This window comes from Myotis brandtii, unplaced genomic scaffold, assembly GCF_000412655.1.
Source record: "Myotis brandtii unplaced genomic scaffold, ASM41265v1 scaffold10, whole genome shotgun sequence".
Taxonomy (NCBI): domain Eukaryota; kingdom Metazoa; phylum Chordata; class Mammalia; order Chiroptera; family Vespertilionidae; genus Myotis; species Myotis brandtii.
The window spans coordinates 789,137-803,501 of record NW_005353325.1 but is presented as its reverse complement, the minus strand read 5'-3'; the positions used below and the strand labels follow the sequence as shown (position 1 = coordinate 803,501).

Below are 14,365 nucleotides of genomic sequence, written 5' to 3'. Positions count from 1 at the left end.
GGCCGTTTTCAGGCTGGCGGGTGACTGAAGCTCTCAACCGCTCCTTTTTTTCTTTCTTTTTTTTTCTGCTGGGCCAGCTTTAGCTCTGAGGCCTTGCTGCTGAAAGCAGGTTTCTGGCCTTTACCTTCTGTATTTGATACAATGTTGCCCGGCTGGCTATAACTTCAGCTCTGAGATCCCGGCAGGCTGAAAGCTGGTTTCTGGGCTTTTGTTTAGCTTCTACATTTGCAACATAGTACATAGTTGCTTAGAGTTGCAACTCAGAGGCCGGCAAGTTAGGCGGGGAACGTTGGCGTCTGCAGTCACTGGAGCAAGTGAGCCTCCCTGTGTTTGCTTCAGTGCATGGCTGCCGGCCGCCATCTTGGCTGACAGTTAATTTGCATAAGGATATGCTGATTAGCCAATGGGAAGTGTAGCGGTCGTACGCCAATTACCATGTTTCTCTTTTATTAGTGTAGATAGTCCTGGAAGTCTTAACAAGAGCAATAAGGCAAGAGAAAGAAAAGGCATTCAAATAAGGAAGAAGTATAACTGTCACTTTTTGTGGATAATATGATTCTATATATAGAAAACCCTAAAGACTCCATAAAAAAATTATTAGAAACAATAAACAAATACAGTAAAGTTGCAGGATACAAAACATTATACAAAAAAATCCACTGCATAAATATTTTTATTTTTATTTATTTATTTATTTTAATATATATTTTATTGATTTTTCACAGAGAGGAAGAGAGAGGGATACAGAGTTAGAAGCATCGAGACAGAAACATTGATCAGCTGCCTCCTGCACACCCCCCACTGGGGATGTGCCCGCAACCAAGGTACATGCCCTTGGCCGGAATCGAACCTGGGACCCCTCAGTCCGCAGGCCAATACTCTATCCACTGAGCCAAACTGGTCAGGGCTGCATAAATATTTTTAAAGAAGCAAAATATAAAATAATAATTTAGTAAAGCAGCAATCAAGTAGAGTTCAAAAAAATAAACTATTTTTTTTCAGAAATGCATACCAAAATATAACAACTACAAAAAATTAAAGAATTATCTGAGAAAGCAGGTTAGTGTTTACCTCTAGTTGGGAGACGAAATGATATATTGGGGTTGTCACTTGAGATTTCCTGGATGCTAGCAGGGTTCTATTTCCTTATTTATGTGGAGTCACATGAATTATCATTATTCTTTAAAATATACACATAAATTTTATGGGGTATTTTTTGACATATAGTAGAAGAGTAAAGAAGAATTTCAAAAAATTTGTCTTTGGATAATGTTGGTATGGTAACTGTAACAGATTTGGATCTTGCTAATTTATATATTTTATTTCAATATATTATCTAGATGGATACCCTAAAAATGAAATTGAATATAAGTGGAAAAAACCTTCTGTAGAAGTGGCTGATCCTAAATATTGGAGATTATATCAGTTTGCATTTGTAGGGTTGCGGAACTCAACCGAAATTTATCACACAATCTCTGGTAAGAAAGAAACACAAAATTAGTGAAATAGCATCTGTATTTCAATCTATGGGTTGAAATCTATACTTTTGTATTTATTTTATAACCAAAATAAAACCTTTTTTTTCTTTCAGGGGATTATGTTATCATGACAATTTTTTTTGACCTGAGCAGACGAATGGGATATTTCACTATTCAGACCTACATCCCATGTATTCTGACAGTTGTTCTTTCTTGGGTGTCTTTTTGGATCAATAAAGATGCAGTGCCGGCAAGAACCTCACTGGGTATGACATATAATATTATGCTATAGTGTCATGGGACTTTTACAAATATGTTAATGTGATAAACTTTATTGTTGAATATATTAGAATATTCCTCTACACTACAATCAAGCAAAAATTAAGTTACTCTATTGCAATATAGTGTTGAAATGCATACATGAAAAGCAAAATAAAATAGAAATGCAAAGAACTTAAAACTTCAGAAAATATTTTTATTGTTTCCACTACTAGAGGCCAAGGAAAGCATGCATACACAGCAAGAATTAACACATAAAAATCATACATAATCACTGAATTTAATTTAGTCAACAATTGCAATTACTTTTCATCAAGACTTTATTTTCTTTTTTTAGCTGGATCACTAATAGCCAACATTTATTGACTAGTGTGTTAAGAAGGCTTTGAAGTGCCTTATTCTTACAATAGTGCTAATGAATAGTCAACTGTTCTAAAGGGCAGGTTGCTGAAAGGAATAAGAATCTTTTTGTTGTTGTTATTACTCCTCACCCAAGGGTATTTTTTCCATTGATTTTTAGAGAGAGTGGGAGGGAGGCTGGGGGAGAGAGAGAGAGAACTATCGATGTGTACCACATGTGCCCGGACCAGGACCAGGGAAGGAACCTGCAACCCAGGCATGTGCCCATGACCAGGAATGGAACTGCGACCCTCTGGTGTACAGGCCAATTCTCTAGCCACTTGGCAACACTGGCCAGGCAGAAACAATTATCTTATAGGCTTTAATAATCTATAGACTGTGGACATAATCTGTGAATACTTCTGAGAGTTTCCTGTAATACAACACTGATTTCAAAGGTAATTTGTAATTCACACTTAATATAATAGACTTTTGTTTTCATTCTTTAGCAACCCATGACAATAATCAACATCATAAAAATTTTTTTCTAATTACTCTACATTTGTTTAAAAAACTAAAGGCCCGATACACAAAATTCGTGAAAGAGTAAACCTTCCTTCCCACAGCTGCCGGCACTGGCTTCCCTCTGATACCCGGGGTCCGGGCTTCTCTCTGGCTGCCAGCAGGCACCCAGGACCCGGGCTTCCCTAGCAGCCCTGGCTTCGTCAGGAAGGTCATCCGGAAGGACATCTGGTCTAATTAGCATATTATGCTTTCATTATTATAGATGACACCTTAAATTCATGCATTAATATACAAAGACAACTCATTGATCAATTCCTAAGAATACAATAGTGCAGGAAGTGAATCACATTACTGAAAATTGTGTCTTACAAAACAAAGAAAGTTAGACCTTTTGCTTTTTTCAACAGCAAAGAGATTTTCATTTTGTTTCTATGATAGCTCGTGAATAACTTCACTCATAAATACAGTAAAATGCAAATCACATAAAAGTAGCAAGATAAAGCCTGAGGCATCCAGCTCTATGCTTGGAAATGCATTTCCTTTGGGAGTCTAAGCAGAAGTGTAGACGTAGCTAGTGGATAAAATGCACTCATACCTGAGATTTGTTTTCTATTTAAAATGTAATTTCAAATTACATTTCATGCCAAGGGAAAAGAATTGATTTTAGATTATTTATATGCTACTTTGAATATAACAGATATTATATTTTTGTTTTAAAACATTATTCTTGTATTTTTCCAAAAAGGATTTGAATAAATTAATTATACTATTGGGTGTGTCTGAAGCCAAAAATCATATTCCACAGTTTCATGAAAGAGAATAGCCAGTTGTGGAATTTTTGCATGAATTAATATTTTTAATATTAGTATATCAAGTTTAAAGATAAGTGATAGTCAGATCTAACTTGAAGAATATCTTATAAATGTGGATCCTATGTAGTTGGAATATAAAGCTTTTTATATTTGAAGGAAAATTTCCTGAGCTCATTTATTCCACATTGCATTTTTACAAACTTGTATCAAATGCTTTTGATGAAAGAGGCAGTGTTCTAGGCGCTTTAGTATTACCAGTGAACAATACTTATAAAATCCTCATGTCTATGGCATTTATGTTTTTGTGGCATATAGAGTTAATGTACAAATATAAAAAGCATAGAAAAATGTCAATGAGTAATAAAGGTTATAAAGAGAAAGCAAAAAAATGGCTAGAGAATGGCACTAGATGTTGATAGACGTAATGTTTGCTATTTTATCTTGTGGAGTCAGGCTAGACCTCTCTGAGGAGGTAGCAGGGACTCAGGGCAGTGCGGCAGCTGGTCTGCTGGATAACTGGTAGAAAGATGGTGCAGGCAGGGAGAATAGACGGTTCTGAAGTGGTCCTTCCTTGCCGTGCCATGCTTGGAGTTCAGAAAGGTAACTGTGGCTGGGGCTGACTGACAAGTGGTAAAAAATGAGATTGGAGAGGTGGGCAGTGGTGTGATCACATAAAGTTTAGTAGATTTTTCTAAGGACTTTAAGGACTTTTTGGTTTTTATTCCAAATGTGGTAGGAGATTATACGATTTTGAGCAGGAAAGCCATAGAGGAAACATTAGTGAATCTGCTTAATAACACAATAGAATTCAAAAGACTAAAATTTTCCAGAGTATATCATAAAATATACTCTAAAAATAATATGGATAATAATGCCCTCATATATTTAGAAATTAAAGCATGACCTTTTAAATAACCCTTGGATCAAAAGAGAAATTAGAAGATATTTCAAAATAAATTTAATAGATATTTAATATTTATATAAATATTTGCAAGACACAGGTAAAGCATTGCTTAAAGGGAAATTATAGCTTTAAATATGTTTTTATTTATTTTTAGAGGGAGAGGGAAGGAGAAGGAGAAAGAGATAAAATCAACGATGAGAGAGACACATAGATCGGCTGCTTTATGCATGCCCCCTCCTGGGGATCGAGCCCATAACTCAGACATGTGCCCTGACCTGGGAATCAAATCCGGGGCCTTTTGGTCCACAGGACAACGCTCAATCCATTTAGCCATACCAGCCTGGCAGAAGTTATAGCTTTATAATGCTGATATTAGAAAGGAAGAAAGATTTAAAGTCTATAGTCTAAGTATCCCCTTTAAGAACACATAAAATAAATACCTTTTTGCAGGGTGGGGTAAAGGTAGGTGTACAGGCAGCCTTGTGACAGTTAAGCATCGAATAGTCTGTTACTATAGAGCAAGGGAAGGATGGGAACAGGGACTCACGTCCTTGCAGTCCACAGAATTTAGATGAAGAAAACACGGACAGGAGAACACATTGAACATAATGTAGCTATGGTTACCAGTATTTTTTTCCCCCTGTAAATCACAGTAATCATACCCTTTTGTGTGCATTGTTTATTGCAGCTCACAATATTGCCAAATCAGAAGAAAGGATGGAAACGGTCTGTGAGGTTATTTTTCATCTTCTATTTGTTCCCCTCCCTCCGCAGGCATTACCACAGTTTTGACCATGACCACTCTGAGTACCATAGCCAGGAAGTCCTTGCCTAAGGTTTCCTACGTGACTGCGATGGATCTCTTTGTTTCTGTGTGTTTCATTTTCGTTTTTGCAGCCTTGATGGAATATGGCACCTTGCATTATTTTACCAGCAACGAACGAGCAAAGGCTGCTAGAGACAGAAAGATAAAACACAAGGCCTCGGTACGTTAAAAATCTTTACTTTTTTTAAAGTGGCAATTTAATATTAGAGATACTGTTTAAATACTCATGTTATACTTACTTAGACAAATATGGGTGTTGAGGAACCCTGACAAAATATAAACAAAAATAAAATGAAACTGGAGCACCTCACATTGCCCACCAAGGAGAGTCCATTTACTAGTGTATTTCCTCTTAGAGGAGACTCTAGGATCACCTTTGTAAAGACTGCTTTCATGTGCTGGGAATTTTTCCAAGTGCTAGGTTCTCATACCTAAAAAAAGTGTTTAAGATCATTCTTTAAAGAGATCCTACATTTGTGTTTAGAATTTGAAAAACAGGTGGCCCACGAAATTAACTTACCTTGTAGAGACAAAGATTCCTCTTTAACATTGCTATTCAGCTGTGTTTGAAAGACATAGCCATACAGTTTTTTGGGTTTTTTTTTTTTTTGGTTTCTGCATATTTATACTCTACTACTCCCTCTTCCCTATCATGTATCTATCCTCACTTATGTCACATCAAGTTGATATAATTGATTCTAAGATACTCAAGTGTTGGATGATTGACTATAATTTCTTGTTATAATGGCCACTTTAAAACCTTAAAGTAATATCTAACAATGATCACATCAGGTGTTCCTCTAAGTATTTTACATGTGTGATTTCATTATGCTCATCTGAGTACAAGTTCAGTCATTTGCACAAGGACAGCCGCAGGAAGTGAAGGATCCATGACTCACACCCAGGTCTTTCTTAGTGCCGGAGCTCAAGTTTGTAACCCTTATTACCTTTTCTCAGAGAACTCAGAAAGTAAACTTCCGTTTCTCCAGTATTAATTTAAAAAGGCACTTCGCTGCTGACTGCGGAAAATGATTTCAATGTGGATTTGTTCCAAAATACCCAAATAAATGACAACTGTATCAAATAGCCAGATAAGCCTCCCATAGTGTTTATACAGTGAGGCATAGAGTTTTCCACATTATCTCCTAAACTTGTAAGTTCTAGGATTCGATGATTTTTCTCCCTCCTCCTTTTTCATTAGTTTCTTTATAAAGCTTTGCCATACTTAAAAATTATATTTTTCTTTTCATGTAATACTCTAAGGCACAAATCTTTGTGAATTTGTTTTCAGATTCCCACAATATTCCAAGAAAGCAGAGTGCATTAACTGGCAGTACACATTTGAGAACTTACATTGTAGAATTAGCCTACGAGTGTCTCAAGTTAACATTATTTTAACTTATGCATAGCACATATTATAACCCCTAAGTGGAAAAATTATCAAAGGACAATGATGTCAACTTTCATATTGACCTGCTAAATTTTAGGTAAGGAAAAATGCAGGTTTTCTACCGTTTTCCTTGAATTAAAGCCAATCATCCTCTTCTGGATTTTCCATTTCATCATATATTCATCCATAGCTATGTTCAGGTACGACCTTGAAATTTTACTTTTGGAAATTGGGAATGAAAGTCAGTCAGTGTACAATATCACATGCGTTCTCTAATCTAATTCTAAGAATATCATGTAGGTACTATTTTTATAGCATCTAAGGACGCTCAACCAATAAGTGGCTGCTGCTAATCACTTTGATTCTACATCATGCACTCGCAATCACATTGCATGTCACATTTACTCAGGAAGCTGCAAACTGGAGGGCAAACTGTACTATTATGATAATCATTCACTCACCAAATATTTATTAAAATCACCCTTGTTCTAAGCACTGCTGTAGAATAGTTATTTGATATAAAATATACATGCTGAGTATTCAAAATTTAGCATAAGGCCCAGGAAACAAAAATACTAAAGGTGAAAAAATAAGGAATAAAAATTAAATTAGGACACATATGTAATACCTTAATCAATGAAGAAAATAATAGATATAGCACATTAAAAAAATGAGCCCTTTGAAGCACTATATTTCAAAGCCAGATAAAAGTTAAATTTGACCTATTATCATTGATGGCCTGGGTACAAAAATTATTTTCTTTAGAGCTATCCATAAGAAAGTTCTATAGTCTTTACTTTCTGTGATTCATGAGCTCTTTCAATAGTAAATGTCACTTTGAGTGAAAAACTGAGATCAGTAATCAAATCTGACTCCCTGCGTGGTTCAGTCATATATTCTTGCTAATCAGGTAAATCAATATGAGTACACTTTTATTAAGAATAGACACCTCTGCTTGCTATTTTCTCAAATATCCTATCTAAGAGCTTTGTGTATCTGATTTTCTTCTGTTTCAGCCACAGGAATCAAATGCACAACCTAGACAGAGAAGTTCTCTCTCTCTCTTTCTCTCTCTCTCTCTCTCTCTCTCTCTCTCCTTTCTCTTTTTTTCTCTCTCCCCCTCTCCCCTTGTCTTCCTCTCTCCTCCCTCCTTCTTTCACCTTCCTTCCATCTCCCTACATTTTTTATAAGCTCAAAATTCTGAGTAGTTTAAAATACAGTATTTTTCCTTTTTTTAACCTTAAATTACTATGGCAATAGTCAGACCAGGACCAAAAACTTTGACTAGAGTCAGTGAATGGTCAATAAGTCTGTTATTGAGCAAAACCAAAAATCCCCTTTGTTGATGTCTCTATGACAACTTAACTGAGGATCCCAAAATACCCCAATTTATGTTCATTAGAAACAGCTGATATTTTAACACAATAGATTTTTTGGCTTCAGTGAACCCTCTTAGAAAAACACAAATCAATTAGGATGCTTTCTACTTTACTAGCCATATGATATAGTCTTCCTTCCTTCCTTCCTTCCTTCCTTCCTTCCTTCCTTCCTTCCTTCCTTCCTTCCTTCCTTCCTTCCTTCCTCTATCCTTTCTTCCTTAAGTTCTTCTTTTCTCTTTTCAACATTCTTTTCCTTTCTTCTTTCATTTTCATTGTGATTGTCAATGACATTTTTATTTGGTCCATGTTCCCATCCAATATATGTCATTATGTTTTTATTTCTACTCATTAAAAATATGATTTTTGTATGTTTGAGTCAACATCTATTTTCCAAAACAAAACAAAACCCAAAAACTGAAAAGTTAACTATGTTGGAACATGTAATTAACATTATTTATGAATCAGGTAAAGGTCACATTAATACAATAGTAGTAAACTAATCATTACCAACTGAAGAGTAGTTAAATTTGAAATTAGAATACTCAACCTATAGATGATTAGAAATCTCAGGAAACTATCTTATACTCACACCAGTGGCCTAGTATACCCATTAGAGGACAGAACTTATTAATAATCTCTCAATTTGATTAAAATGTAAAATGATAGAGATTTATTTCACCAGCCATGAACAAGACACTTTGGAGAGAAAAATGATAGAATGTGTTTTCTGCTTTCAGGATCTTCAAATCTAGGTGTAGGAAAGTACAGTAGGCATGTAAATGCCAGATAACAAAGTGCAATACAAATAACAATCCAATGTAAAAGTCAAAAGTAAACAAAGATACTCCAAGGGAATTAGCAGTTAAGTGACTGGTTTCAAATACTTTTTCAGACGCAGACTATTTCCTATGATGTGCATAAGTAAAACATATTTTAAAGGATATGCTTTATTGAAATATCTTGATTTCATGCTCCAACACAGTGAAACACTGACTTAACAAGTGTGTAGTGCTGAGACGAGGCTATATGCAGCTCTTCTGGGGATGGACATGTAAACCATTTAAGGCCATATTGTGGTCCTGTATATCATTTTCATTCTTCCTACCTAAAGTCAGTGTTGATGGGCAAAACAACTCCCACACTAAAACTTTGATGGACAGAACAAATCCCACATCCTGTTCCCATTTCCTGAGCCTTTTCTGAAGTGTGGCTTCCTTGAGTCAGCTTTATCCCATTGTCCTGTTTCCATCTGTTCTTTGCCTTTTATAAACTCATCACAAATTCTGACATGCTGATGGGCAGCTCAGCATCACCAAGACTCACCTTTATGTGTTTTTAACACTGAAGTGCATTTTGTAAGTTTTGAAATTCTGACTGGTTTTGTGAGAGGAGAAAACATATGCTTAGGTTAGCATTTTCAAGTACAACTTTTTAAATAAAAAATTTAATAATAGTAATATTAGTCACTATTATATAATATCAATAACATGACCTAATAATGTATTCTATTCATATTACTAATATTTGATAACATATAATTAATGATGTTAACATATGATGTAATAATTATATCATGTAAATACACACATATATATAATTTGTACATAAATGCTTTATTTATTATTTAATAATATTTAATTGATAGAATTGTGTCTTGGTACTTAAAATATACTTTATATATTTAACCAAGTTACTAATATATGTAATATAGTATTTAATATACAACCAGATAATATGCATATGTAATAAGAAGAATGTAATCTATTTTTCAAAATGTTACATTCAGCTATATTCTTAGTGACTTTTGAAATAACAAAAAAAGGTATGTTCTCAAAACTTTATCATTCAAAGTAAGAGTAAATTTTAGTTAATTTTGTCAATTCTTTTTTTTATCACTTAAACTCATTTATTTTTTCAATCCTTGCTATTTTGGGAGGGGGGCAGAGGATATTTACTTGAAGAGTTACAAGCTGGGTAATATAGTTGCACTTCAGATAAATAAGGTTTGGAATGTTTGTATTCTTCTGATTAATCTTTCAGTAGTTTCTGGGTGACAGATCTGCCAATCAAAATATTCATTTTATTGGTATTGCATCAGCTCTTAGACTATTTTTTCAGCACTTATAATGTCTATTTCTATTCACATTAATCAATCATTAAAGTGTAGTTTCTCTCAATTTCTGAATTTTTGGTGTTTTGGGGGGCATTAGGAAACTAGAAAATTGTCAATAAAGGTGTCACTGTCATAGGAGGTTCCCATGACTTTGACCACTAGAGATTAATCCATTTTTTAAGTGACTCACTTGCAATTTTTCTCTCTTTGTGCACGGGTGTTTAATCATCCCTTTCATATACAATCGATATTTTCTGACAAACATACTATATTTCCATTTATGGCAGTTCTGAGTGATATATGAAATGTGTTTTATGCCATATACCCTTGAAATTCCCAAATAACAAACTTGTATTTTAATCACTTTTCACTCTGATGAGCATTTGAACTATTTAAGTATTAAGTGACAGGGAAATGAATACAAATGTTTCTGTTTTTTACATCATTTTAGTGCTCCACTAAAATTTAGGAGTCTCTTAAAGTATCCCCAAGTGTCAACCTGAAAAGATCTTTCATTAACATTTAATAAACGCTGTCTCTGCTTTTTATGATACATCTAAGCTGGTGAAGTCATGAATTTATTTGTGTTTAGGGCATTTCTCCTTATCTTCAGGCTGCACATTTTGTTTTTAATATGGATATTATGACTTGTCTGATGCATTTATCTTTTTAAAATATCACAAAATGTGATTATTTGCTTCTGTTTGCATACACTGAATTTTTATAATTTAGTGGTTTGGAGTCTATATTCCTCTTTAGATATAAAATGGATTTAAATGTAAATCCACATTTTAAGAAGTTAAAAGGTTTTGTTTTTCACTTTTAAAATCTTCCCATACAATATTTATTTGTCATGGATTTGTGATATATTTATTTTAAATTTAAGACTAAAAATATATGAACATTTTCTTTAGAAGAATTTAGATAAGGTTAAAACAATTTTAATAATGTCAGCATTGTACTTGCTGTTTAGACAATAAAACCACTGATTATAATAAGCTGTAAAATCTCATCTTAAGATAAATCCTAAATATGCAGAAGTTTTGAAGAATAAGTGTTACTAAAACTGCAATCTCCATTCATATTTTACTTGCCATTATATTCAAGGAGTTATTAATGTTTTTTCTAATAACCTTTTTTTTTATAAGATCTGGGTTTTTATTGTTGGTTGTTTTAACATACTTTATAGCCAATTATGATATACTAGAGGCCCAGTGAATGAAATTTGTGCACGGGTGCGGTCCCTAGGCCTGGCCAGCAATCGAAGTGCGAGTATCTGACGTGGAAGGGCAGGTCCCAGCTGACCTCTGGTCCCTGAGCCGCACCTGGACCCCTGAGCCCCCACATGCCCCACTCTGCCTGAGTCAGGGTGCCTAAGTCCCCACGCAGAGATGAGGTGAGCGGGACCAATGCAGCGGGCCAGGGCGCAGCATGGGCCTCTAGGCCACCCAGCGTTGCTGCACGGAAGCCAGGAGATCAGAGCACTCTCTCCCGGCTAGCCTCGCAGACCAGCTCCTGCACGAACCCATGGGGACCCCAACTGGTCCCTGTGGTCCCAGTGGCTGCAGCCTGGCTCACCTGAAAGAGGCCACGTGGGTGTGGGGTGGGCTCCTCGTGGCACCCAGCATCTGAGCGCGGGGGCTTCCCTGGTGGGCGAGCCCTGGTGTCCCAGGGGAGGGTGGCAGGGGGAGTGAGAGTGAGTTTGGCAGACACCCTGCATTCTCACTGCACTTCCGTCCCCATCACCCCTGCCCCCAGGTAGCCAGTGAGAGGTCAAAACCTCCCACCCAGGTGCCCCGGGAGGTTGGTTGCTGCCACCCATCCCCAGTTCCCCATCCCAGCCCAGGGCCCGGCCCCATTGGGTGATCAGGGCCTGAAGGCTGTAGGGAGGGATCCAGGAGGTTGGCCACCAGCCTCAAGAAGGGAGCCGGCCCTCAGCCCGCCTGGGAAAGAGGCCGTGTCCACCAACACCCACCCCGAGTTCCCTGTCCCAGCCTGGTGCCTGGCCCCAATTGGGTGATAGGGGCCTCCTGGCTGGGGGGAGGGACTGAAAGGTTGGCCACAGGCCCCATCTGGCGACCAGGGCCTGCGGGTCGGGGGCAGCTCTTGCATTGAGCATCTGCCCCCTGGTGGTCAGTGCACATCATAGGACCGGTCATCCTGGTCCTTCCGGTCGTTCTGTTGTAATGGTTGCTTAGGCTTTTATATAGATGCTGTTCAGGAATCAATAAGAGCAGTAACAATACCAACAATAAGCATTGCCTATTGGCAGCTGAATGCTTGCTATGTTTCAAATGGTTTGCTTGGTGCTTTGTGTACATTATCTCATCTGATCACCAAATAGATCCATGTGTTGTCATTGTAACTTGTACAGCAGAAGGCACAGAGGCATAAGAACAGTCACATTTCCTGTTCAAGGTCACACACAACTCTACTGGCAGAACTGGGGTTTCTGCTCAAGCTGGTCTGACTCCAAAGTGATTGTTTTAATGTATCATAGTATCCTGGGTTGCTTAATTTTTATATTTAAAAATATTTTCTTATTTAATTATTATTCAGAACCTGTTGTCATAAAAATTAATTTGACATGTATCCCAAATAATCCTGATAATAATAGTAAGATGGGCAAGATGAAGCCTGATCATTTTACATAAGTTATGAAATATACTCATCACAGCTATAAAAAAAAATTAGGTGCTAATATAATTTTAGCTTTGTGGATAGCTACATTGGTAAAATTAGACAAAGTTTGAACTCTTGAGTTTTTAACTCCTGCCCATTCTTTCCCCAAAGTATGATGCCTTGAGCTTATCCACTACTATAACCCCCATTACATCATTTTTTTAATTCACTCACAGTTTCTCAAAACTTGTTTATCAAAATGTCACCTTTGCTATTTTTCTCAATATTACTAAAATAAATAACTTGCATAATATAATATAATAGCAAGTAGACATTTATGGCATTGTAAATGTTTCAGAGTAAAATATCATAGAAATATAGTTTGTTTTAGAATACAGTTATGGTTAATATTTTAGTGGATCATCTTTCTGAAGGTATAGCATATATTTCATCTCTGAGAGTTTTTTATGTGAAATCTTCGAGATGTAAAATAATATTAAGTTGTGTGTTACAAAGTAAATAATATAAAAACACACCAAAATTGAATACTTTTTTATTTTTATTTTTTAATAATATATCTATTTTTTATTGTTGACAGTATTACAGATGTCTCCCATTTCCCTCCCTTCCTTTACCCCCCTCCCAGGAACCCCTATCCACCCCCTGCAGGTCTTCACCACCCTATTGCCCATGTCCATGGGCCCTCTTTGATTTTTTCAAACCAAGATTATTTTCACTGCATTCTTTTAGAATTCGCCTTACGGGGACAGATTGATCTTTTTTATAATTCTGTTCTCTTTCTCTTATTATGTTACACAGATATCTCCTGGACTCCACCTTGGATCCACTCTGATTCCAATGAATAGCATTTCACTGCCACAAGGAGAAGCCGATCACGGGTACCAGTGTCTGGAGGGCAAAGACTGTGCCAGCTTCTTCTGCTGCTTTGAGGACTGCAGGACAGGGTCCTGGAGGAAGGGAAGGATCCACATCCGCATTGCCAAAATCGACTCTTATTCGCGAATATTTTTCCCAACAGCCTTTGCGCTGTTCAATCTGGTTTATTGGGTTGCCTATCTTTACTTATAAGTTCTACTTGCTAAGAAAAAGCATAAGAAATTTGACTAAATCCAATATAATCTATTGTACTTCAGCAACATGAAGTTTAAATGTAAAATTCAGAGAAACCAATGACCAAAATGTGAATATTATTGTAATCATTTTAAGACTTTCATAGGTCAGTAAAGTAGCAATTTGCATATTAGGTTACTTAAATTTAGGTAACACAGATTACTTGTAAAATGCAATCTATTAAAATACTCATATATTTTTACTTAAATTTTATTTATTTTACTTAAATCACATTAGGATTTTGGACTATGTTCCTGGATTCATATTTTAAAGACATAATACTTTTAATACATGATTTATTTAAATACGATCTATATATGAGTGAGCCTATTCTAATGCCTAATATTTATGGAGTAATTTTTCACCTAGAAAATATTGTTAATTGTTGTTTTCTTTCTTTTTATTTGTATGCCCTATTTGGAATAGAGGATTTTAAAAACATAAAGCCATGATTTCCTGGGATATATTTTCAAGATGTTTAACTCCAAGGAAGAAATTAACTTATTTATAAATCTTTTATTAATTAAATAATAACATGCCAATTTTACATAATTAAAAGGCCAATTT

At 35.9% G+C, this 14,365-nt stretch overlaps 1 protein-coding gene across 1 annotated transcript in view; it reads left to right on the top strand.

The window, feature by feature from the left end:
* Positions 1-14,046, top strand: part of GABRG1 (gamma-aminobutyric acid (GABA) A receptor, gamma 1) — a 44,634-nt gene extending 30,588 nt beyond the window's left edge. Inside the window, exons 6-9 of the mRNA XM_005853124.2 lie at positions 1,341-1,478; positions 1,592-1,744; positions 5,112-5,323; positions 13,487-14,046. Of these exons, the coding sequence (XP_005853186.1) occupies positions 1,341-1,478; positions 1,592-1,744; positions 5,112-5,323; positions 13,487-13,756 (773 nt within the window). The 3' untranslated portion in view covers positions 13,757-14,046. The remainder of the gene's footprint in view (positions 1-1,340; positions 1,479-1,591; positions 1,745-5,111; positions 5,324-13,486) is intronic.
* Positions 14,047-14,365: the final 319 nt, after the last annotated feature.